General features: G+C 47.4%; 1 protein-coding gene across 1 annotated transcript in view; it reads right to left on the bottom strand.

The window, feature by feature from the left end:
• The window catches only part of LOC144723369 (rhophilin-2-like), a 57,216-nt gene that overhangs the window by 26,433 nt on the left and 8,143 nt on the right, over positions 1-22,640 (bottom strand). Inside the window, exons 2-6 of the mRNA XM_078602113.1 lie at positions 15,650-15,765; positions 8,774-8,902; positions 6,392-6,467; positions 2,504-2,581; positions 176-300 (exon numbers count right to left, since the gene is read on the bottom strand). Of these exons, the coding sequence (XP_078458239.1) occupies positions 176-300; positions 2,504-2,581; positions 6,392-6,467; positions 8,774-8,902; positions 15,650-15,765 (524 nt within the window). The remainder of the gene's footprint in view (positions 1-175; positions 301-2,503; positions 2,582-6,391; positions 6,468-8,773; positions 8,903-15,649; positions 15,766-22,640) is intronic.

Genomic DNA, 22,640 nt, shown 5'->3' with positions numbered 1-22,640 from the left:
AACGATGATGATTCTTCATGGAAAACGATAGGTTCGGTATCCAAGGCCGATGACATTACTTTTGACGGTTCGTGTGAACAGGGTGGGCCACGAGAACGCTGTCATTATCAGCAGCACATTGACAACGATGTTGTGTAAGGCACGGAGATGTAAACAATGGCAATCAGTTACTCACCACGTGAAGAAGACTCCGCTGTGCCTGTGCGGTGGGCAGAACCTGTTCTCCACAAAGTACAACTGGTTGTAATACTCCATCAGCAGCTCCACGCCAACCTCGTTCCTTCGTGGAGTCCGCATCGCCTGCGCGCCCAGGTACAGCACAGCCAAGGGTCTACGACACAATACGTCGAACATTACACAGCGACGTGTTGCCTGTATTGTGGCTTCCTTCAATCTGTGACCACTGTAAAGTACTTAAGCTGAAAAAAGTATTTTGAATGTCAGAGGCCTCTAATGGATGTGTAGTGGGTCCAAGTGAGTTGCAGACGTTGTTCCTTTTAGAGGCAACACTTTAATTTGTAACACCGTAACACAAAAGGCGGTAACTGCCCCTTTTCCAGACGACAGCAAGTTACTGCTACAAAGGGTCAATCCCTCACTCGGGTTTCCGACCACGTGGTTGCCTCATAAGACGGAGAGCTTCAGCTTGAGACGTAGAGCTTCCAGCTTGTAGAATGCAGCGACCCCGGTCCCTCTCAGGGACCCACCTTATATCCCTCTCTGGTCGGGGCCGCTCCGCCCTCGGCCCCGCCCGCGTTCTCGAACATTCTCGTTCCCTCTCGATCCTTCTCAAGAGCTCTCTCCGGACATGTGATCACCCACGAGTCCCCCCACCTGGGGCCCCCTGTGTGGACATTCCGGATCACGTGTCTACGGGGTCAACCAGTGCCATGGTCCGGGGCAACCCTGCCCCTGGGCTGACACTCACCCACTCCCCCTCGTGGGAGCCCCCACCACACGCTGTGCGTGGTGCCCACACTATCCCAGTGCTCGCCAAGCCCCGCTAGAGCTGGTATTATACACAGCCACCCACACAGTGCTGTCCACAATGTAGGAACATCGAACGGCATGACCCTTCCGGGCTGGCACCATACAATGACATCCCCGATGTCACTACATCAACCCCCCCTTCGTAGCATCTAGCCATCCCGGCTGTCAACTCCCCCCGCAACGAACAATAAGTGAAATGCCTCAACAGTAACAAGAACAGAAATAAATACCCCAACCCACCTGTACAAAAATTACATTATATACAAATGTACAAACCAACAGGGAGAAGGGTGGAAACCAACGAAACCATAATAACCACACCATCTTAACAACAATATAAAAGAACAGAGTGAACCACGGGATCCCCCATTAGCATCAGACCTCCCACCTTCATCGTGTAACGACGGACGTGAGCGCAATGGCGGCAAGGTTAAACCAATGATCGCCGCAGTTATACTTGTGCCTCAGAGCAAGAAGGACCGGAGTTTGATTCCTGACCTCAGTTGCCTTTCTGTATGAAATTTGTATGTTCTCCGCCTGTTCTGCATAGGTTTCTGCTGCGTTCTCCGGCATGGATATATGTCGAACTTCTTTCGCACCATACATAGCCAACCGTGCTAATCGGAGATGTGGTTTCTTCCTATAGCTACAAGTGTAACTGGTGTTGGCCAAACATCGCAATGTAGCAGGACGATCCTGAAAAAGTATTCGGACTTTGGCTTTACTGGGTAAATAAATAATTGTTATACTATTGCAGTGACATCGCTGGATGTCACCATGCTGCAAGTGCAGTACCGGCCCTAGAGGGCACGGTGTGTGTCGACCTGAAGGGAAGGTCAGGTAAGGCCATGACAGCCTAGTTGACCCGGGAGGACACGTGACTGGTTAGAATGACAGAGGGGGCCCCCGAGAGGGGGCTGTGAGGGTCATGTGATGAAACCGAGGTTCTTCGTAGAGGTTCTGGAAAAGGGGCGTGGCCAGGGGCGGAGTCGGCAACGCTGGAGAAAAATATAAGCCGAGTCCCGAGAGGGAGCTGGGCTTGTCCGTCCCTTCGTCTATGATCTCCGATCTTCAAGTCCTAAAGCACGTGGACCCGGGCAGTCTGCTGTTGGTTCCGGTCAAGTTGATAGTTACCTTGTAACCTGTGTAGTTAGCCAGGGTGGTCACCACCCTCGGTTGTTGTCGTGTTAAGGGGAAAGTTACCCCGTTGTGTTGAAGTAATTAATGCGCTGCCTCCGAGTCTAAGTGTGCGACTCAGTTGAACCCACTACACTATTATGCATTGGCAGTAGTGCACAAGCATAAATAACACACTCACTCATTAATAACACTGCCTTAAAAGGAATATATAAATATAAAATAGGTGACGTTTATGGTAATGGCCTTTCTTTACGCCAAATACGTTATGTGCACTGTCTGAAATGTCTCCACTTGTATATATTACTTTTAAGGCAATGTTTTATTGATGAATGTGTTGAGTTTAATGTTATTATTATTGTTATATAATTATTACCTGTCGGAGCTCCAGAAGATCCTTAATTTCCTCTTCATATTTTTCTCCACATTCACCATAATGCTCTTCAATAAATGCCTGAAAAGTACACAATTGTTAAAACCACACAATTTCGGAAAATATCAACGATAAAATAAACAAGAACATCTAAACTAAAAATTAAAATGAGAGGCCAGAGGTGACTGCCGCTGACATCACTAAAGCACACATTCACTTTGCTCCATCGGCCAGGTCATAGAACTGTTTTAGTCAACATCTCAAGATTTGACTTGATTTTTTTCTTTGATCGCAAAAAAAATTACTCATTGCAGGGCCTCTGTTTGTAATAATTACAAAAAAAAAGAAGATTTTTTTTAAATACCAGGTAAAGCCCATAGAGCTATTAGTTCTTTTTCAGAAGCGACCTGGCCACAAATCATAGCTCAACGAAGTGGCTTATCACATGGAAATTTATTGCAGCCAAATACTCTCAAAGCATGTTTATAAATGTGGAGGGAAAAACCAGAGGACCCAGAGAAAAATCCACGTGACCACGGGGAGAACATGCAAACTCAAAAAATAATGGCATCAGGGTCGGGATCTAAACCATGACCTCCTGCATGCCAGGTGAGGAAGATAATAATTCACCACCGCTGAGCCCCAAAATGCTCTCCTCCATCTAGTATTAGGTATTCATTCTGGTTCCATATTTCCAAGTTTCTCGTATCAAATATGCCAAGGAAAGCAATGTTCCCACAGTAAAATGTGCACGTGCTATTTACACTCCACTAAAGGACACACCAATGGTCATATTGTCAGTTGCCCTATGACAAATAAAGTAGTAAAAGTGATAAGTAAGGTGCATTTTATCATTTGAATTTGTTCCCTGATCCATGTGTTTCTCTTTTGTCTCTTGGTGTACTTTCATGCGTGCATCTTTCTCTACTATTTTGTACAAATGTTTGATTTTGTTCTATTTATTTGTTAAGTGTCAATGTTTCTGATCCATATGTAGTGAGTCCAACTGAGTCGCAGACGTTGTCTTGGGAGCAACACTTCATTACATCAACTCAACACAACATAACGTAACCTACACTCGGGTGTTAAACGCCCATCTAACCACGCTACGGCAGAACTAGACACGGTCCCGCTATCCCGGTCCAGACCACGAGTTGGGTCTCGGACCGCGTGGCTAAAGGCTTCTTCAACCCGACGTGGATCTTCACTCACCAACAGTCATTGAGCACCACATGGGGCCCCCGTTATATCAGCCTGGGCTGGGGCTGGCTCTGCCTCTCGCCCCGCCCACCTTCTCGATCTCTCCAGCTCTTTCCACAAGGCTCCCGAGTGCTCCGCCATACCACGTGACCACCTAGCAGCCCCCCTTCCACCGGTGCCCCCCCACCAATATCATCCGGTCACATGTCGGCAGGTGACCCAGAGTATCATGCCCCAACGTAACCCTGGCTGGCTGACGCTCCCTCTCGCTCCCTCACCGGGAGCCCGCACCGCGCACTGCTCGCAGTGCCTCTGCGCTGACCAGCGCTCACCCAAGCCCCGCTAGGGCTGGTACTGCGCCCAGTAACCGGGCTACACATAATGGCAACATACTATCCACCGTGGCCTCGCAGGCCCGACACCACATAGTGACATACCCAGTCCCTACACATACATCATAGCTGGCAATATGTAATAAATTACAACTAATTGACAACTTTCTTGATACACCTAGCATTTAAATATGTGATTTACCAATCACTAACCTCCTGTTTATTGCTATGATGCTCCTATTGCTTATGTCTTCAATCACTCTGTGTTGTGTTGATTTCTCATCTCATTCTACACATGATTTTACAGAGATCTTTATAATCTCACCTAAATTTACACCTATCATATTTTTTATATTTTTCATCGTGTTTTTTTTATGGGTTTAGAAAACTTCTGCTCTTATAACGCAGTTGGCTCGCACGATATTGTTTTTTCCCGAAACCATGGTACTCTGCAAACCTTCGGGCTACCATCAAAGATTTGTCCATGAAGCCATCCAGATATATAAACACAGAGACAATTTCAACCGAGAAGATGGGTATAAGTTGAGCAATCATTGGAAGGACATTATTAACCAAGCAAAGTCCTAACTTGCTGTGGTGCTTCCACTCTCCCTGCCCTTTAGCTGTTATCTCCGACTGTCTGAGTTGCATTGTCCTGTTGGGTGCCTGCCTTAACGGGCTGGGGTCTCACTAACATGGCCAACTCTGCTCCCTTAATCTCGATGTATCGATGGTTCTGGCAGTGTGATGGGCTGTGTGTCTCACTGGCGCGACCACCGTTGCGGTGGCTCTCTTGCGTTGACGCGCTTGCCTCTCACAGCACAGTTGGCAGTGCCGCAGCTTGTGTTACACATAGACATGACATTAACTTGCTAATCTCCCTAATCTCTCTGCCTAATCTCTCTCATCAACATAGTGCTAATCTCCCATTAACACTGCTGTTGTGCGCATATGCGGGGACGTTACTCTTATGCGGCGACGGAAGCTCATTTCATGCTAATCTCTCTCTCCCTAATCTTCCCCATTAACACAACTGACGTGCTTGCGTCCAGGGATCAAATTCCTTTCCAGCTCAGACCCCGCCTGCTTGCCCTTCACCACATATATAACCTTGTTGTAACAGCTCTCTTGCTGTGTTTCTTCCTGGTTCAGCAGTTCCACTGCTGGATTATTTTTTCTGCCTGAGGACGACCGCTTTTGTTGCGATCGAAACGTCGTGATATATTATTTTTTACACTCTTTGGTTTTTTCGGTAAGTCACGTAGGTAGAAATAAAACAAAATAAATCACGACGTTTCGATAGCAACACAAGCCTCAAGGCAGTAGACATCGTCCTGCTCGCAGCAGACATCGCGGCTGTCGCGATTTTCACCTGAAGACCATGGCTTGTGTTGATATGGAAACGTCGTGATTTATTTTGTTTTATTTCTACCTACGTGACTTACCGAAAGAACCAAAGAGTATGGATTCCTGCAGTCACGAAAGCTTCAAATCAAGATTTTTTTTTTCTACCTCCATGACTTTACCGAAAGAACCAAAGAGTATGGATTCCTGCAGTCACGAAAGCTTCAAATCAAGATTCTGCTCAGCAAGTTTATTTCCCCCCCCAACTGATAATTATGATGCTATTAACGTCATTACCTACAGTAGTACCACCCATTTATAAGGTTTGTTTCTCTTAGGATTTGAATCTGTTGCAAAGATTCAGTTTAAATTCCCCCTACCTCCCTCCTCAACAGTTTTTTTTTTACGTAAACTGTCATGTTTTTTTCTTACAAACTATCTTTGCCCTCTTTGCTATGAGATTCGTGTTGCAGGACAGTCAAATCAATATTTTATTTCTCAAGAGTTAAAAGTGAAAAAAATGCCACAAATGTAATGTGATGGTCATTGGTGACTGGGCTGAAAACATCAACTCGTGAGACGTCAAAACCCAGTTTAATCGAGGGCAGCCACCTGCATTCAAACCCTATTTAATAGCCTTAATTTTAGCTGAGAAACGAAACATTACGTACTCTTGAAGCCTATAACTTTAAGTGCGATTCCCAGTGAGACTAAGAATCCCATGGTTCATAAAAAAATGAACACTGTCTTTAAACATGTTTATTTACCCATGTTGACACAGCACACTGTATTTGTTGTGTAGAAGCAGTGGTGTTTTAACAGCTGTGCCCAAGATCCATTTGTTAGATTTTATTTTCTCCCAGTGTCGTATTTCAGGCTGACTCACCTAGGGCGATGCCGCGCTTTCACGTCACAGGTGCCAAAGGCAAAAGATGACAATAATCATAATTTACACGTCTAGAGTGCCGTCCATTTCTAGTCGTGCAGCTTTGCCATGTTTAATGACAAGTCGTACCTTGAAAGGTGTTAAGAAGTCAACTTCTTTAGTTTCCTTTAGGCCGAGCGGGATCAATGGGACGCTGATGCCTTCACTGTCAAGAAAAACACATGCTCACATTTATGTATTATTATGATTATGCTTGTTTATCCAGAAAAACCCGAGTTTCAATAATCTTTTTCTGTAGGGCCCTGCCAATTTTTTTAAAATAGGGGTGATGGTGCTGCTATGTTTAATCTCAAGTGAGTAATTTGCAGGTAATTTTTAAACATTGGGATGTTTGGCCAATACCAGTTACATTGTATTTTTTCTTTCAGCTATGGCACAGAACTGAGGAACCTGGAGGAAACCCATTATAGAACAGGGGAAGAACACATAAACTCCACACGGAAAGGTGCCCGAGTTTAGAATCGTACCCAAGCCCTGCTTTCTGTGAGGGACAATTACCACTGCACTACCCTGCCGCCAAATGTAACATCCTCAGAGTACTGTATAAAATGCTGAATTAATAATGATGACATTTCAGCAGTCACACTTATTTGACATAACACTCTCTTTCTATAAACCGTTTTACATTAACAATCATGCTGTCTGGAGATAAAATGGATACAATGTTACATAGTCACAGCAAAACAGCATGGCACATATCCACAGCAAACATACTCACAATGTATTACAACAGCAACAACACATCCAGCTGCTGTGAAGAGAATCACATTAATCAACTGAATACATGAAATCTACGTTGGACCGATGGCCCTAATTACAATTACAGTATTCTGATGCTTCGCAAGTCTATAAATATCATGTGCTCAGTGTTATCCAAAATTGAAACACAAATCCCCATAGTAACATAATTTAGACTTCTATGTGTATAATTTAAAAAGTATACGACGTGTGGTGTAGCTCCTTTTGATCTGTCAGTCTGTCATGGGCGAACCTTGCTATATGCATACTCAGCAGATCCACGATTCTTCCCATTACCCACAGATTCCCCCTACGGATTCACATATATGTTTAAAAAATATTATTCATATATATGGTATATTTGATGGTGATAAAGAAATAGTTCAATCGTGACTGTGACAAGGATTCACGTTGCAATGCTGTTCCCAATAAAAAACAATGTGATTTAGGGTCCTTGCAGGAGATGGCATGAGACATGGTGAGCAGTGCACCTGTCCATGTGGAACTTCTAGTGCTGTCCCTCTGTATTTGTGGGCTTTTCCTAGTTACCCCTGTGTTCTGTTGCATGAAAAGCCCTCTTTATTAAAAGAGTCATAACCAATCATCCCAATGCAGGACCGTCTGAAATCGAGTCTTGAGATATAGTGAGGCTTTCCTAAATAAACTATAGTATTATCTTAATAATTTAGGGAAAAAAAGTGGATAAGTATAGCTATAAATAAACTATTAACTTTTTTTTTTTATTATACCAGGTAGGGCCCACTGAGCTATATAGCTATTTTTCAGAAGCGACATGGCCACAAATGATAGCTGAACAAAGTGGCTTATCATGTGGAAATGTATCAGATAAATACTCAAAACACACATTGTATCTAAATGTGGAGGGAAAAACCGGAGGACCCGGAGAAAAATCCATGCGACCACGGGGAGAACATGCAAACTCCAAATATACAAACGTCAGGATTGAGATCGAACCCACGACTTCCTGCACACCGGGCGAGGGAGTTAGCATCTCGCCACCGTGGCGCTGGGATGGGCTGTGCACTGCCAAAATCCCTTTGGGCAACCAAAATTCACTCTCCTTAGCAGTACATTACTCTTATGGTGCCCCCCACACAACAGTTTTACTGCACCGCCCTCCCCATCTGAGAGGAGCTGGATGAAATGACGTACACTTGTTTCTGTGAGTGTTTTAGGCTACTCGGCAGTTGGAGGTAGATGCCCTCCAGCAATAACGGAGGGCAGAGGAGCGACGCTCACAACAACGAGCAAAGCACCGGGTGGTTAAAACACAGCAAGCTAGCACACAGTAGGGCGCACAGCTGGTGCGTCAGCCAGTCATGTTAGTCAATCCATGGCGCCTGGGTCTCTCCCGTGACCTCCTGCCAGCAGGTGTTTGACACTTCACGTGGATTTAAAGTGCACATAGCCTGGCACAAGCGCCTTGGTGATGTCACCGCCACTTCGTGGCGAATGGCAATTATTGTTGTTGTTGGGCTAGGTCAGGGGTCGGCAACCAAAATAACAAGAAGAGCCATTTCTTTCCAATTCAGTACAAAATTCAGTATTTCAAGAGCCGCAATGCATCTGAGTACATACTGTACATACGTACATATTGTCAAGAAGCAGCCCGTAAAGAGCCGCATGCGGCTCCGGAGCCGTAGGTTGCCGACCCCTGGGCTAGGTGGAGCCGGCTGCCCGTCACTTGCCCACCTGTCGTTCTGGTAGATCTCCATGGAGCTGTTGAGCTCGGCCAGCTCCTCCTTGAGCAGCTGGAGTTTGGAGTTGACGAAGCTGAGCTCGATCGCAACCGTTTCCTTGACTTTGTTGTTGTTGGTCGCTCTGCCGTTACAAAATGTATTTCGTGGATAAATGAGCTCCCGTTGCAACAAAAAACAAACAGTTACAGCCCGCTTACATGAGTGAGCTGATGCTGTTAGTTTTACATTTAACAAATGTCTTGAATTATTCATCACCAAAGTCGTACTGAGTTACATTGTAGTACACAAGTAATAATCCATTACACTATCGTACCTGTTATCCTGGCCTTGTACTCAATAAATGTTTAAACAGGCACGTGTCGCAAAACAATTCATGTGTAGCTCAGCATTCCATATGGGCACACAAATCATTCTCTAATGTTAAAATGTATTCTTCACTGCCGGGTCTGTTTTTAGTAATCACTGTTTTCCAATGTTGTGTAAAACTTGTGAATGCCCAGATGTAGCTGGGTGGCTCTGGGCATCCACAATGCCCCTGTGTGGAAGCACTGAGCCGGCATCAGTGAGATGCTGAGGTAGATACCCGTGTGGTGAGTTTATGGTCTCAGCCCAGTTTTTTGTTATGTTTTGGCTTAATTTGCCACTTTCCAGATGTGAAAAAAAACATTTCATGCTGGAGTGCCAATAAGACGCTGATTGCAGTGCCATCACCCATAGCTCTCTATGATGTTAAGTTACAAGGTCATTCTCTGACATGTGATCTACCACTTGATAATTTGTCTCATGAGATGAATACAATCATAGTTTCAAAACAACATGGAAAATAAACATTTCAACCTTCAATTCCCACATAAAACAGACATCTGTAAAAAAAAAACAAATCAAGAATCTCCCTGTTACACACACTTGCAGGAATGATCCTGGAGTGCCTCAGCTGATGTGCTGCGAACTGCGACCCTCTCATCGATATGCTAAGTGGCATCATATTGCACTGCAGCCTGGTCTGGGAGCTCGTACACAAAAACGGCTAGATGCACAATTGAATAACACGATGCGCATTATAACCAAAACATTAAATCGAATGGCTTCCTTTTCTGGTGAAAATTCTGCCACCAAATATCCAGAGATATACAAACTGCAAGGGCATTTACACGTTTTCTTGCAAACGACAACCGACTCACCAACCAAGACCTCAACAATGTATTTCACCTCCAACTCAAATCCCGATCCCCCTTCTGGGATCACGCTGCTGTCACCATCCTAGAATCTCACCCATATCCAGAAGAATGCTGGAAAACACAGTAGAACAATGCGGACGTCCAGAATAACCATCTCATTCGAGACCCCAGACATCGAACTTCCTGGCTTTAATATTCCTCGAAGACACTGGTGTAACCATCAACCGCAGCAGAACATCAAAAGGCTGATGTGTACATCTCTATCATGATTGAATATTTAAAGACAAGCCAAAGTGCGCCTGTGGCTGTGCAACTCAAACTATAGACCCAACAGTAAACCACTGCAGTCTGCACTTCTTCAACGAAGGAATAGCAAAACTACACAAACTCTCAAGTATGTATGTTGAACTTCTTTCGCACCGTACGTAGCCAACCGTGCTAATCGGATGTATGGGGGAAGGGCAACAAACTAAACACAAAAAGCAGCTCGAAAGAAATGAGTTTTCAATCTCGATTTAAAAGTGCATAGTTCCTAGTGGCTAATGTCAGAAGAAAGAGTGTTCCAGATGGCCGCAGAAGTGCATCTGAAAGCGCGCGATGCAGTTACCATTTTCTGAAGCCCTTTAGCTCCTGAACATATTACCAGATGCAAAATAAAATCGGGTCTGTCTAATTTGTTCCAGGCCACAAAACCTAGTGAGCTGGAAATGTGTATTTAAAACAAGTGACAATCATAAGCGGGTTGACTCAGAGAAGCACTTCAAAAGAAGTGAAAAAGAATGAAGGGCTCCCTGAGAATATAAGCCCTGTGAGATCTTCTGTTGTAATACAGAATCATGGGTGAGTCATGAAGCTCGGTGTTTGTTTCCCAAGGCAGGTCAAAGCTTTTGCCGATGGGGAATTTTGCAGCACTCCCTATTGATCGTACACATGTGGGAGTGTGATTAACTATGCCACCACTCTTGCAACTCTTGCAATGGCAAGTAATAACGAGCAATTCTTTGACTTCACTCTGCACTTGGTAAACATTTATGGGTCTCTGTGATGTTAGACAACACCAGCCTTGTGGCCACTCTTAATTGAAATATAAACTCAGTGACTACCAAACTTAATTCAGACTGCACCTCGGATTAGCATGGTTGGCTATGTACGATGCAAAATAAGTTCAACATATAACTGCTATTACTATTTTTATTTTATCAGGTAAGGCCCACTGAAACGACCTGGACACAAATGATAGCTCAACAAAGTGGCTTATCATGTGGAAATTTATAGGAGCCAATTACTCTACACGTATATTTCTAAATGTAGAGGGAAAAACCGGAGGACCCAGAGAAAAATACACATGACCACAGGGAGAAACTCCAAATATATAGGCGCCAGGGTCGGGATCAAACCTAGGCCCTCCTGTATACTAGGCGAGGTAGTTAACATCTCGCCACCCTGTAATCTACATACCTACCAGCACCATGACCACCGATAACAACACCACCGTGATCGCGAACACCAGTCTGGACTCCTGACCCAGATTAATAATGTAACCGTCCCATTAAAAGTCAGATGACATGGTTTTACCAAGATTCATGGATTTCATATGGATAATATCAATATTGATAAATGTGGTCGGATGCTATTCTAAACTTTACAAGAAATACACAATGACAAGGCTTTCTTTGAATAAGTGACTTGGTTCTTGTCAACACAATTGAAGACATTTTTTCAGGTTGTAGTGACTGATAATTATAAAGTGTCATCATGGGAATCTTGGAGTCTATTTGATGTCTGCTTGTGATTTGAATGTTTGTGATGAAGATTAATGTTGTAAAGGAATTAATCATATCGCGAGTAGAAAATAACAAGTTAATGATTCTTTATTTTATTTGTGACCAGTTTTTTCTCTTTTCCACAATGAAAACATGTAAGCAAGCTGTTTTTCATTCTCTCTCTATACAGAACATTTCTTCTGCATTCATTTACTTAAACGGCTTTTCTCCATACAGTTATCTGCAGAGCAAATAGTGCGGACGTGGAACGCCTTTCACAATTGGCTAGTGTGCTCTGGGAGCATATTGTCGTGCACACAAAGCCTATGCTGCCCGTCATTCAGTGGGGGTTCACAAAAGTGGCTGTGGGAGAAATCTTTATACAAAAAATTAAACAAAGAGTTTGTGAAGGCTCCTGGCTGGGTCCCAGGCACTGCGTCACCCTCCACCGCGCCACCTCCATCGTGCATTGGCTGCGGAACGTTTAAATGGGCTGGGCACGGCCTGTCCACTGGATCCCACCCATGGGCACCAAGTGGGCGAACAGAAACGGCCCCACTGCTCAATTTGTTGGGTAAAAAGGGTGGGCTCGTCCATTCAATAACTTTGCATGTAGGGAAAACCATATTACACCAACAAAACGTATGGATAGATGGGGTTAACAGCCAAAACCCCATACAGGCAGACCAGAAACCCAATTACTGTACTCCTCTCAACCTTGCAGCACCGTTGTCTGGGCAACTCACGCAGATGATATTCTCCAAAAAGTGTGGAAGTATGAGTGTGCACCACCTTGTGCGGTGGAGGGCTCAGAACTATGCATGGATTCGCGATGCTGCGGTTACAGGAGTTCTCATCAGTAGGCTCGTATCTCCCACAGACACAGAGGGGGTCACAGTGAACCCCTTACACACTTGAGACACAACGCTTTTTATTTATTTACTGAACGTTAGGGGAACCCAGTAACGTGATACATCATGTGAAACACACACCGCTGGAAAGCTTCACTATTTCTTGCTCATGCCACTTCTGACCACTGTAAGGGCCTCCATACAGGGTGCTCTATACAGCCCCTCTGGTAAAGGCTCCAGAGATCTCCTCTATTGGGTATTTGGCCTACTCTTCCACAATGGCCAGAAGTCTTGGAAGAGGTGGGAGTATCCATACTTTACCCCACAACACACAACACTATAAGTATACAAATAATAAATAGTATTATTCAGCTATTTGTCAATCCAAGGCTGGATAAGGCTGCCCTATGGCAAGTTTGTGTGCAAGACAACATATTTGGCCATGCTGATCAGTGTGGGTTGGTGAAAAAGGGTGACGATAAGGAATAAGGGTTTGCATTCATTGGGTGTTGAAATTCCTCAGGATCTCAAGAGATGTACGTCAGATCTCCTATCAATGATTGCAAGGCTCTGCTGTAATGGTTTTGTTGCCTAGGGGACTTCCTGATGATAGCTGTCGGTGAGGCACAAGGGAACGCCAGTGGGCATTAGTCTGGCAATATGGGAGGGGATCTTGGTTTGTGACTTTCTCAATTAAGTACTCTTATCTGTGACCTGGAATTGAACTCAGGTCGACGGGTTCAAAGCGCAGTATACCACGGGCAGCTCCTTTTATCCGCTAAGTCCCACTGTTAGTGGTGGGTACTGGACATACGAGAATAATTGTTTATACAGCATGGAGAAGTGACACCTCATGCTGGAGGATTAATGAAATGGCACCCAAAATAAAACAAATGTTGCCACATTCTGGGGATGTTTTTCCCATAAATTTAGTCTCAACTGCCCATAAAGAATTCAACATGTTTATTTGCATCACACCATAAATCTAGACACAATAGGGATATAAATGGCTATACAATCTTCATATATATCACAGTGAAGTCCTCATCCACATCTGTGCAATGTAGCATATAATGTATCTAGGTTAAAACTGTTAACATGGGAGAATTGACCTGTTATCAAGTGAAATTGCTTGGGCAGCATGATGATCTGTCCGTCTAATCTCATCTGTTGAGATCCACAAGTGAGACGTGGCAAATGCTAACAGCCTTCCTGTAGTCCGCAAAACACTGGATCAGAGTAATCCAAAGTTAATGCCATCTCAAAGCACACACAATGCACATCAGCCAGTCCAACATACGTTTATATGCCATGAAACTCCTTCCCAGGAAAAAAAGAAGCTTATCCTGTTTCCATCATCACAGCTATAACCACGTATTTATAAGTAGATGACACATTGTAATAAACAGAGTACTTTATGCCTAGTAATCTACCTTTCTAGTAGCATCCTTCAAATTATTATTAACCATCTGTTCATAAAATACTGAAGGATTTAGATCTTAATTAAGGAAGAGAGATTATTAAGAGCACGATAGAGTACATTTGGGAGAATACATTTTTTGTAATACTCAAAATACCAATGTGCAGGAAGAATAAAGTTTTCAGTGCATATCAATTGCTATGAGGTATGGATCCGAAATGTGGACACTGATTAAGATAATTGAATGAATGCTGAAATGTGGAAAATAAGTATTGCAGCAATGCATGCACGGAATTAAACCGAGAGACAGAAAGACAAATATATGGATCAAGAAACAAACGCAAATCAGAAACATCATACTGTTAAGGATAATAAGTAGGATTATGCAAAACACATCACAATAAGGATTGACGGCCAATGAATAGGACTGGTGATGGAATGGTCGCCAAAGGAGAAAACGCGTCCAATAGGACAACCGCCCGAAATAAATAGTGATAAGATCAGATCATGTACAGGAGCGACATGGATAACGATATCACAAGACCACGGGGGGTGGTGTCGGCATGAGGATGCCTTCACAAGGACATGAATAGATCATGGCAGATGATTAATTCACTTTTTATACCCACTTAGTCTTTGACATTTGTATGTACCAACTGTACTCAAGACGTGGAATGTGACCGTGAAAAAAGCATGAGAAGATCGGTGAGCCACGAGTAAAATAATAGAAAAAGGGAAACACCTAAACCATCTCATAGCAATAACTGACGGCTGTCAAACATATCCTGCACAAATCATGAATCGGACAACTAAATGATGCACTTTCTGCGCATCTAGATGCGCTCACGTGCAAGCTGTCCTGTACACACTCACACCCTCGTGCGCAAGCAAGTGTGCAACAGCACCACATGGACGAATTTGTCGAGTGAAGTGTGCCACTGTGTCCTCAAACACCACCGTGTAGGAAAACGCATTCGTACGATACTGTGCTTAACCCCAAAAGAGGCGCACTGAATTTGGCTATAGATCTCTTCCTCCATGACCTAAAAACTCCTCCATATAACAAAGACTTGCAAAAATGTGTGGATTTAAAATAAACCATTAGTACCACTTCTTCAGTGCATCATACAACATTTTTAGCAGTCTCACTTTCAAAGACTGCGACATATAACCAACATTCATACAAAACACATAAACGAGCCAATACGCCAAAAATCACACAGATGGTCAATGTGAATGGATGCTAATTAGCAGACGTGTGTAGCAGGAACTGGATTCAGCTCGCAGTAAAAGGGCTTTGCTTGATTAAATCAATTGTTATAATCATCAGGAGAAAACCTGTAAGACCTTGCAAGCTCCACCAGTGCATGCACAAACACAGCAAAGCGACTAATCCAGCAAGAGTCAAGAAACCTGGCAAATGTCTCCAGGATTAACTATTAACATGGACTCAATATGCTACTTCAGACCATGTTTGTGCCCTGCACTGTGAGACAGTGCCCTCCCTACATTCGCTCGGCATCCATTACAACGAAACTGGCACAAAACAAAGGCTTGATGAGCCAGGGTATCCGGTGCGATCCCTGTTTCATTGTCTCGTTACGTAACGTGAAATAGGCTTTAATGCCTCCGCTTGTGAGAGTTCTCCGCACGCACCGTAAGAGGTTCTCGGCGCCAGCTCGGAGCCTCATCTCCTTGTTGATCTGCTGGTTGAGCTTGGCTCGCCGAGTTTGCAACTTGCTGCGCTGCGTCTGAGCAAAGGGATCACATCCCTACACGCAACACACAAAATACGACATTGAGCAAATAGCAAACAAAACAACTTACAATTAGTTTTTAACACTCCCACTGTAGTCCAGAACCGGTGCTAGGACTGAACTGAATGAAGCTAATCTTTGTATTTACCAGGTACGGCCCACTGAGATATGTAGATTTTCAGAAGCGACCTGGCCACAAATGACAGCTCAACTAAGTGGCTTATCACGTGAAATGTTTTAGCAGCCAAATACTCTAAATACATGTTTCAACATGTGGAAGGGAAAAACCGGAGGACTCGGAGGAAAATCCACGTGGGGAGAATATACAACAGGCATCAGGGTCGGGATTGAACCCACGCTCTCCTGCACACTAGGAGAGGGAGTTAGCATCTTGCCACTGCGGTGCTAGGATGGGATGTGCCCTGCCAAAGTCCCTTTGGGTAACCCAAGTTCACTCTCCTTAGCAGTACATCACTATTATGGTGGTACCCACACAAGAGTTCTACTGCCCCCCCCCATCTCAGACCAGCTGGAGACGGGCAAGCTGTATGTTTGAGACTTAATTACGATGTTGTTTTCACAAGCTATTAAGATATTTCAGGTAACAGGTAATTTGCGAAACAGTGAAGATAGTTAGCGTTCGGGCCATTTAGGATTGTACAACCGCTGTGGATATTCAAGAATAAGGTATCACACAAATATATGATTGGTGGAAATTGCTCTAAAATTGTCAGTTTTCTGTTAATTAGTACAGTGCGAGGTCGTAGGAACACAACAACAATGTGGTTGAACCTTTTGGATTCATTAGAGAAATTACAGACAGGACACTTGTAGTGCTGTTAAATTGACCGACTTAACACTTAATAACATTGAATAACTATATATTTACAATTTAATAGACAAATTATGAGCAAAACATTCACTACTCTGCAGTTTAATCCAAACCACTTACCACCATCATGAAGCAGAGGATGAAGACCAAGGCTCACGAAATATGGAAGGCTGAATAAATATTCTGATGAGTATGAAGCATGTATTTGTTATATGTGTAGTGGTGATACGCGCTGGGTGTATATGTCGTGTGCCAGCGCGTATGTACGGGTGTGTGTGTGGTGACGCGCGCTGACGGGGAGGAGCAGGCGTCAGTGCGCGGGTGGGGGTAGTGCTGCTGATTGGCTGTGTGCCGGTGACGCGCCCAGAGGGAGTGATCGGGTAGCAGCGCGGTGTGATTGGTCGGAGAGTGGAAACACGCGCTGAGCGGAACCGGATCGTGGGGATAGCGCGTGGGGATTGGGTAACGGAGGAGCGGTGCCGACGTTGAGGTCCGCATCCGCTCCGTCTCCCGGGAAGAAGGGGTATATAAGGTGATGCACAGAGGAGCAAGGGGCAGAAGTGGAACCATCTAAGAATGAAGACGAAGGTGTAGAGATAGAGCCCGGAGAGGAGAGTAATGGAGAGTAGAAGAGAGTAAGGTATAGTGTGTAGCCAGCGAGAGAGAAAGGTCTACACGAGCTGAGTAAGGTATAGTGTGTAGCCAGCGAGATAGAACGGTCTACACGAGCTGAGTAATGTATAGTGTGTAGCCAGCGAGATAGAACGGTCTACACGAGCTGAGTAATGTGTAGTGTGTAGCCAGCGAGAGAGAACGGTCTGCACGAGCCGAGTATGCATACGGTGTAGCCAGCGAGAGAGAACGGTCTGCACGAGCCGAGTATGCATACGGTGTAGCCAGCGAGAGAGAGGCAAAGTCTACACGAGGCGAGAGAGGAGAGTGTAGCAGAGGCGCAGAGTCTACACGAGGCGAGAGAGGAGTGTAGCCGAGGCGCGGAGTCTACACGAGGCACAGAGAGCCGGCAGCACAGAATCCTGAGTCAAGAGAAGTGCGGTGTGAAGAAGAGAGGCCACGCGTTGTATTGTTACAAGTCAAGATTTAATAAAAGAAGTGTGTTCCCGTCAAGGAGTTTCCTGCCGTCATTTTCCAATACTTCATCTGGCGTCAGAAGTGAAACGGGCTTCCAAGTATGGAGACGAGGAAGACCCGTAGGACCCACGGGATTGACCGCGAGGAAGACCTGGACGACTCGGAGCCGCTGGTGGCGGGGGGTGAGGAAGAGGACTTGCCCACGCTGCAGGGTCCGTCGACGGCGCCGGCCGAGCGACCGGGGACAGACGCCGGGCTTCGTGAGGCGCACTCCCGACTGGCGGAGCTGCTGCTCGCCGCCGCGTCCATCTTGGCGGAGATCAGCTCGTCGGGAGGAGCGGGGACGGTGGGGGACATTTTACAAGGTCGCCCCGCAGATTCCCGCCAAAACGAATGGGGGATTCCCGCCATTGCGCCTGGGCCTACTTTTGGCGGGAACGGCGAGCGCCACGTGGTGGTGGGTTCCCAAGCGCGCGCATCGACGTCATCAGCGCGCGAGGGGGTCCGCCATCTTACGTCTGCTGCTGGAGCCGCCATCTTAGACACCGACGGACAGGCGGAGAGGAACCACGAGGCGGATGACTTCATTTTTCAGCAGCGCCTGCCCACGTTGTCAGCCTTCAAGGCGGAAGGCGGAGACTGGGGCCAATTTCAGCGAAGGTTTTTGGCGCATCAAGAGATGTCAGCGTGGTCCGATGCTACGGCGCTGCGGGCATTGCCCGCCATGCTGGACGACGATGCGCTCGCGGCCTTCAGGGCTGCACGGAAGTCGGACCGCTCCACGCTGAAGGATGCGCTGGGTTTGTTGGCCAGGGTCTACGGGCCTCCCTCTACATGCCGCCATCAGTTCTACGCAAGACGGAAAGCGGCCACGGAGACCGCGCTGGCCTATCGCACGGCGTTGCTGGCTCTTGCTGATGCTGCGTTCCCTCGGATGGACGAGGAGGGCCAAGACGCGATGGTTTTGGAGCAGCTGCTCAAGTTGGCGCAGGACCTGGGGGTCCCTATCAACACAGCTGACGACATTGATATTTCTTCTTTGAGAGTCGCCACGAGTATTCAAGCGCACGAGGCCCTACAACGGAAGCAAGGCGTTGGTTGCAACGCTGCTGTCGTCGCAGCCCCGGGGTTGGTGGTCGCCGAACCCCAAGTCGTCAGCCCACGAGAGGAGGCGTTCGCCACGGGACGACCAGGGGACTGGAGGCCGGGGGCCCGGTCGCCTCTGCGATCGGGCCGAAAGTCGGAGCAACCAAGATCTACTCCGACCCTCGTCACGTGCTATAACTGCGGCCTCCGGGGCCACGTGGCGTCCGGGTGCCGCGCTCCGCGGCAGCGCGCCATAGGAGCTCGGCTGGACGACGACCGAGAGCCCAAGTCATCTCTACAATCCCCGGCAAGTCGCGGCACCTCACACGCTCGGCCTGTTTATTCGGCACACATGGGACGCCGCGTTGCGGCGGAGGAGGGCCGGTTAAGGTTCGGGGATTCGGTTCGGCGAGGGGGGTTCGGCCGGGACCAGGGAGACATTGAATGGGCGGAATTGGGGCATAGAATTGTGGCTGCTTCGGCGGGTTCGTCCGTTGTTACGGGATCTATTGATGGGGTTGAGATTAGGGTGTTAGTGGACACGGGGGCATCGGCAACTATTATATCGGACCTCATTTATAATATTCTTCCAGTCCAATGTCGTCCGCTGCTTCCAGTGGATGTGCCATTTTACGCCGCTAATGGGGGATCGTTGGGCATTATCGGTCAGGTTAGGGCGTCCATTTGCATTGGAGATATCAAATTATCGGGACCCGTTTTCGTTTCGTCTTCTTTGGCAGTTCCGTGTCTTTTGGGCACTGACTTTTTGGCTAAAATGCCCATTAAAATTCTTATCGATCAACGATGCATTGAACTGCCATCGGGTCGCCGGATTTCATTTTTGACGGGCCCTACTGACATTCGGACGGCGTGCGCTACGATACAAGCGGTGGCGACGCAGACAGTGCAAGTGCCCCCGGGTTCACAGATGTTGATTCCCCTCCGGTTGCGAAAACCATGGGTGAGGGAGGCTTCGGGACAGAGTATGCTTTTGGGTCCTTCTAACAAGGCTGTCGGGGGTCTTGATTTATCGGTGGCTCACACTTTGGTGCGGGCTGACAGGGATCCGTTTGTGATGGTTTTGAACGCGGGGTCGCGACCAGCTGTCATCCCGCAGGGCACCGTGCTGGCTCACGCGGCGCAGGTTCCTGGGGATGATGGGTTGGTTGCGCAGGTGGGCTCGAGCCCCGCGCGGAACGTTGAGCCAAAGGAAGACCTTGAGTGGGTCCATTCGTTATGTGCCGCCTCGGACGATTTGTCGGCGGCGCAGTTGGGTGCGCTGCGCGAGTTGCTCATTGAATTCTCTGATGTATTCAGTAAACATAAGTATGACATTGGGTGCACGGATTTGTTGCACCATCACATTGAAACGGGCGATGCGGCGCCGGTCAGGCTAAATCCCTTCCGACTGAGTCCCGTGGAGAAGGAACATGTTCAGTCGGCTGTTAACGATATGCTAGAAGCCGATATTATTTCACCCTCCTCTAGCCCGTGGGGAGCGCCTATTGTGCTGGTTAAGAAGCAGGACGGGTCCCTGCGATTCTGCGTTGATTTCCGTCGCCTGAATAAGATCTCTGTGGCTGACGCGTATCCGCTCCCCAGGATGGATGAGTCCCTCGATGCATTGTCTGGTGCGCGATATTTTTCGACTCTTGATTTGTTATCGGGGTTTTGGCAGTTGCCGCTCGACGAAGAGTCGAAACCTAAGACAGCATTTCGGACTCCAGGGGGGCTGTTCCAGTTTAACCGGTTACCCATGGGACTTCACTCCTCTCCAGCGACGTTTCAGCGACTTATGGAGCTGGTTTTGTCGGGCTTGCAGTGGGATACATGCTTGATTTATATGGACGATGTCATTGTTTTCAGTAAAACGTTTGAGGAACACCTCCGGCGATTGAGAGGGGTGTTCTTGCGAATGCGATCGGCTAAGTTGAAATTTAAACCGGCCAAATGTCACCTCCTTCGTAGGTCCGTTAGATACTTGGGTCACATTGTCGATTCTTCGGGGATCTCCACCGATCCCGCGAAGACGGATTGTGTCGGTTCGTGGCCGACACCTACGTCCGTTTCCGACGTGCGTAGTTTCATCGGGTTTGCTTCTTATTATCGGCGGTTCGTTGAGCACTTCGCCACTATTGCAAAACCCTTGCACGCTCTAACGGCGAAGGGAGTGAAGTTCAAATGGGGACCGGAGGAGGAGGCCGCGTTTCGCTCCCTCCGGGACGCCTTGGTGGGTGCCCCACCCTTGTGTTATCCCGATTTTGCCAGTCCCTTTTTGCTGGACACGGATGCTAGCAACACGGGCATTGGGGGGGTGCTATCCCAAGTCGTTGGGGGTGTCGAAAGAGTTGTCGCCTACGGTAGTAGGGTGTTGTCTCCGGCGGAGCAGCGCTACTGTGTCACCCGTCGCGAGCTGCTTGCCATTGTTTTTTTTGTGCAGCAGTTTAGGCCATATCTGTATGGTCGTCACTTTACAGTCCGAACGGACCACGCGGCGCTACAGTATTCATTGAGGGTCGCCCAGCCCTCGGGCCAGTTGTCGCGTTGGTTGGAAGTCCTCCAGGACTATCAGTTTACGACTACGTACCGTAAGGGGTTGCGACACACGAATGCCGATTGCTTGTCGCGGTTGTTGCCTTGTGATGAATGCGCGTGTTTGTCGGGATCGGCGCGCTGTAAACCGACGCTTGCGGGGGAGATGGGGGCACTGGCTGCGACAGCGGGCGCACCGAGTGGGGATGATTCCACTGCCTCTCAGGGGCGGGACTCGCTGCTCTCGCTGTCGCTCAGCGAATGGGGCCGCCTCCAGATGGCGGACAGCTCGCTGCTAGCATTGCGCCGCAAGGTTGGGGGTCCCGAGGGGGACCAGGAGCGTACCGGCTCCTATGTACTTGAGCGGGGCGTGTTATTGAAATGGGACAGTTTGTCCCGGCGGAACGCACTCGTGGTGCCTTCCGCTGTGAGGGGGAGGGTTGTCTTGGCGGCACACGAACGCCTCTTGCACTTGGGAGTTAACAAGACGCTTGCCCTGCTTCAGCGTGACTATTACTGGCCGGGAATGGGAAGTGATGTGGTGCATATTCTGAAGGGGTGCGTTGAGTGCGCCAGGCGTAAACCACCGGCCGTGGCAGCTAATCCACCGCTGCAATCTATTCAGGTCTCGCGTACCAACGAGCTCGTTGCACTCGATATTTTGGGGCCCTTCCCAGTCACGCCGAGAGGGAATAAATATTTGTTAGTGGGGGTCGAATACTTTACCCGATGGCCTATGGCGTGGCCTCTCGCTAACCAGTCGGCAGCGGCTGTGACGGATGCCTTCGTCCAGGGCTATGTCCTGGACAAGGGGGCTCCCGAACGCCTGCTGACCGACCAAGGTAAAAAATTTTCGAGTAAATTGTTGCAAGAGGTGTGCGATCTGTTGGGTACCAAGAAGGTGCGTACCTCCCCGTACCACCCGCAGACTGACGGGATGGTGGAGAGACTCCACAAAACCTTGACTTCCATGCTGTGCCAGCAGGTGTGCGAGGCACATGTAGATTGGGACCTGCAGGTCCCGGGAGTCCTTGCCGCGTATAGAATGGCCCCCCATGCAGCTACGGGGTTTTCCCCATTCTATTTGATGTACGGTCAGGAAGCTGACCCGCCAATAGAAACGCAACTTGGCCTGTCCGCTCCACGAACTAATTCTAATTTGGCAGAACATATTAAGTTTAATATTCATAAGCTGACAGAGGCGAGGGAGGCCGCACGGCTTAATTCGCGGGCTCGCCAAATTGCTAATGAACGGTTGCGGGCACGGAAGGTGTCCATGCACGAATGGAAACCAGGTGACAGGGCCTGGCTGCATTGCCCTCAGGCACCCTTGGCTACGTCGCCTAAATTG

Source organism: Lampetra planeri, chromosome 17 (assembly GCF_965212315.1).
Source record: "Lampetra planeri chromosome 17, kcLamPlan1.2.h2, whole genome shotgun sequence".
Classification (NCBI taxonomy): domain Eukaryota; kingdom Metazoa; phylum Chordata; class Hyperoartia; order Petromyzontiformes; family Petromyzontidae; genus Lampetra; species Lampetra planeri.
Note: the sequence above shows the minus strand (reverse complement) of the source record. Positions and strands in the feature narration are given on the sequence as shown.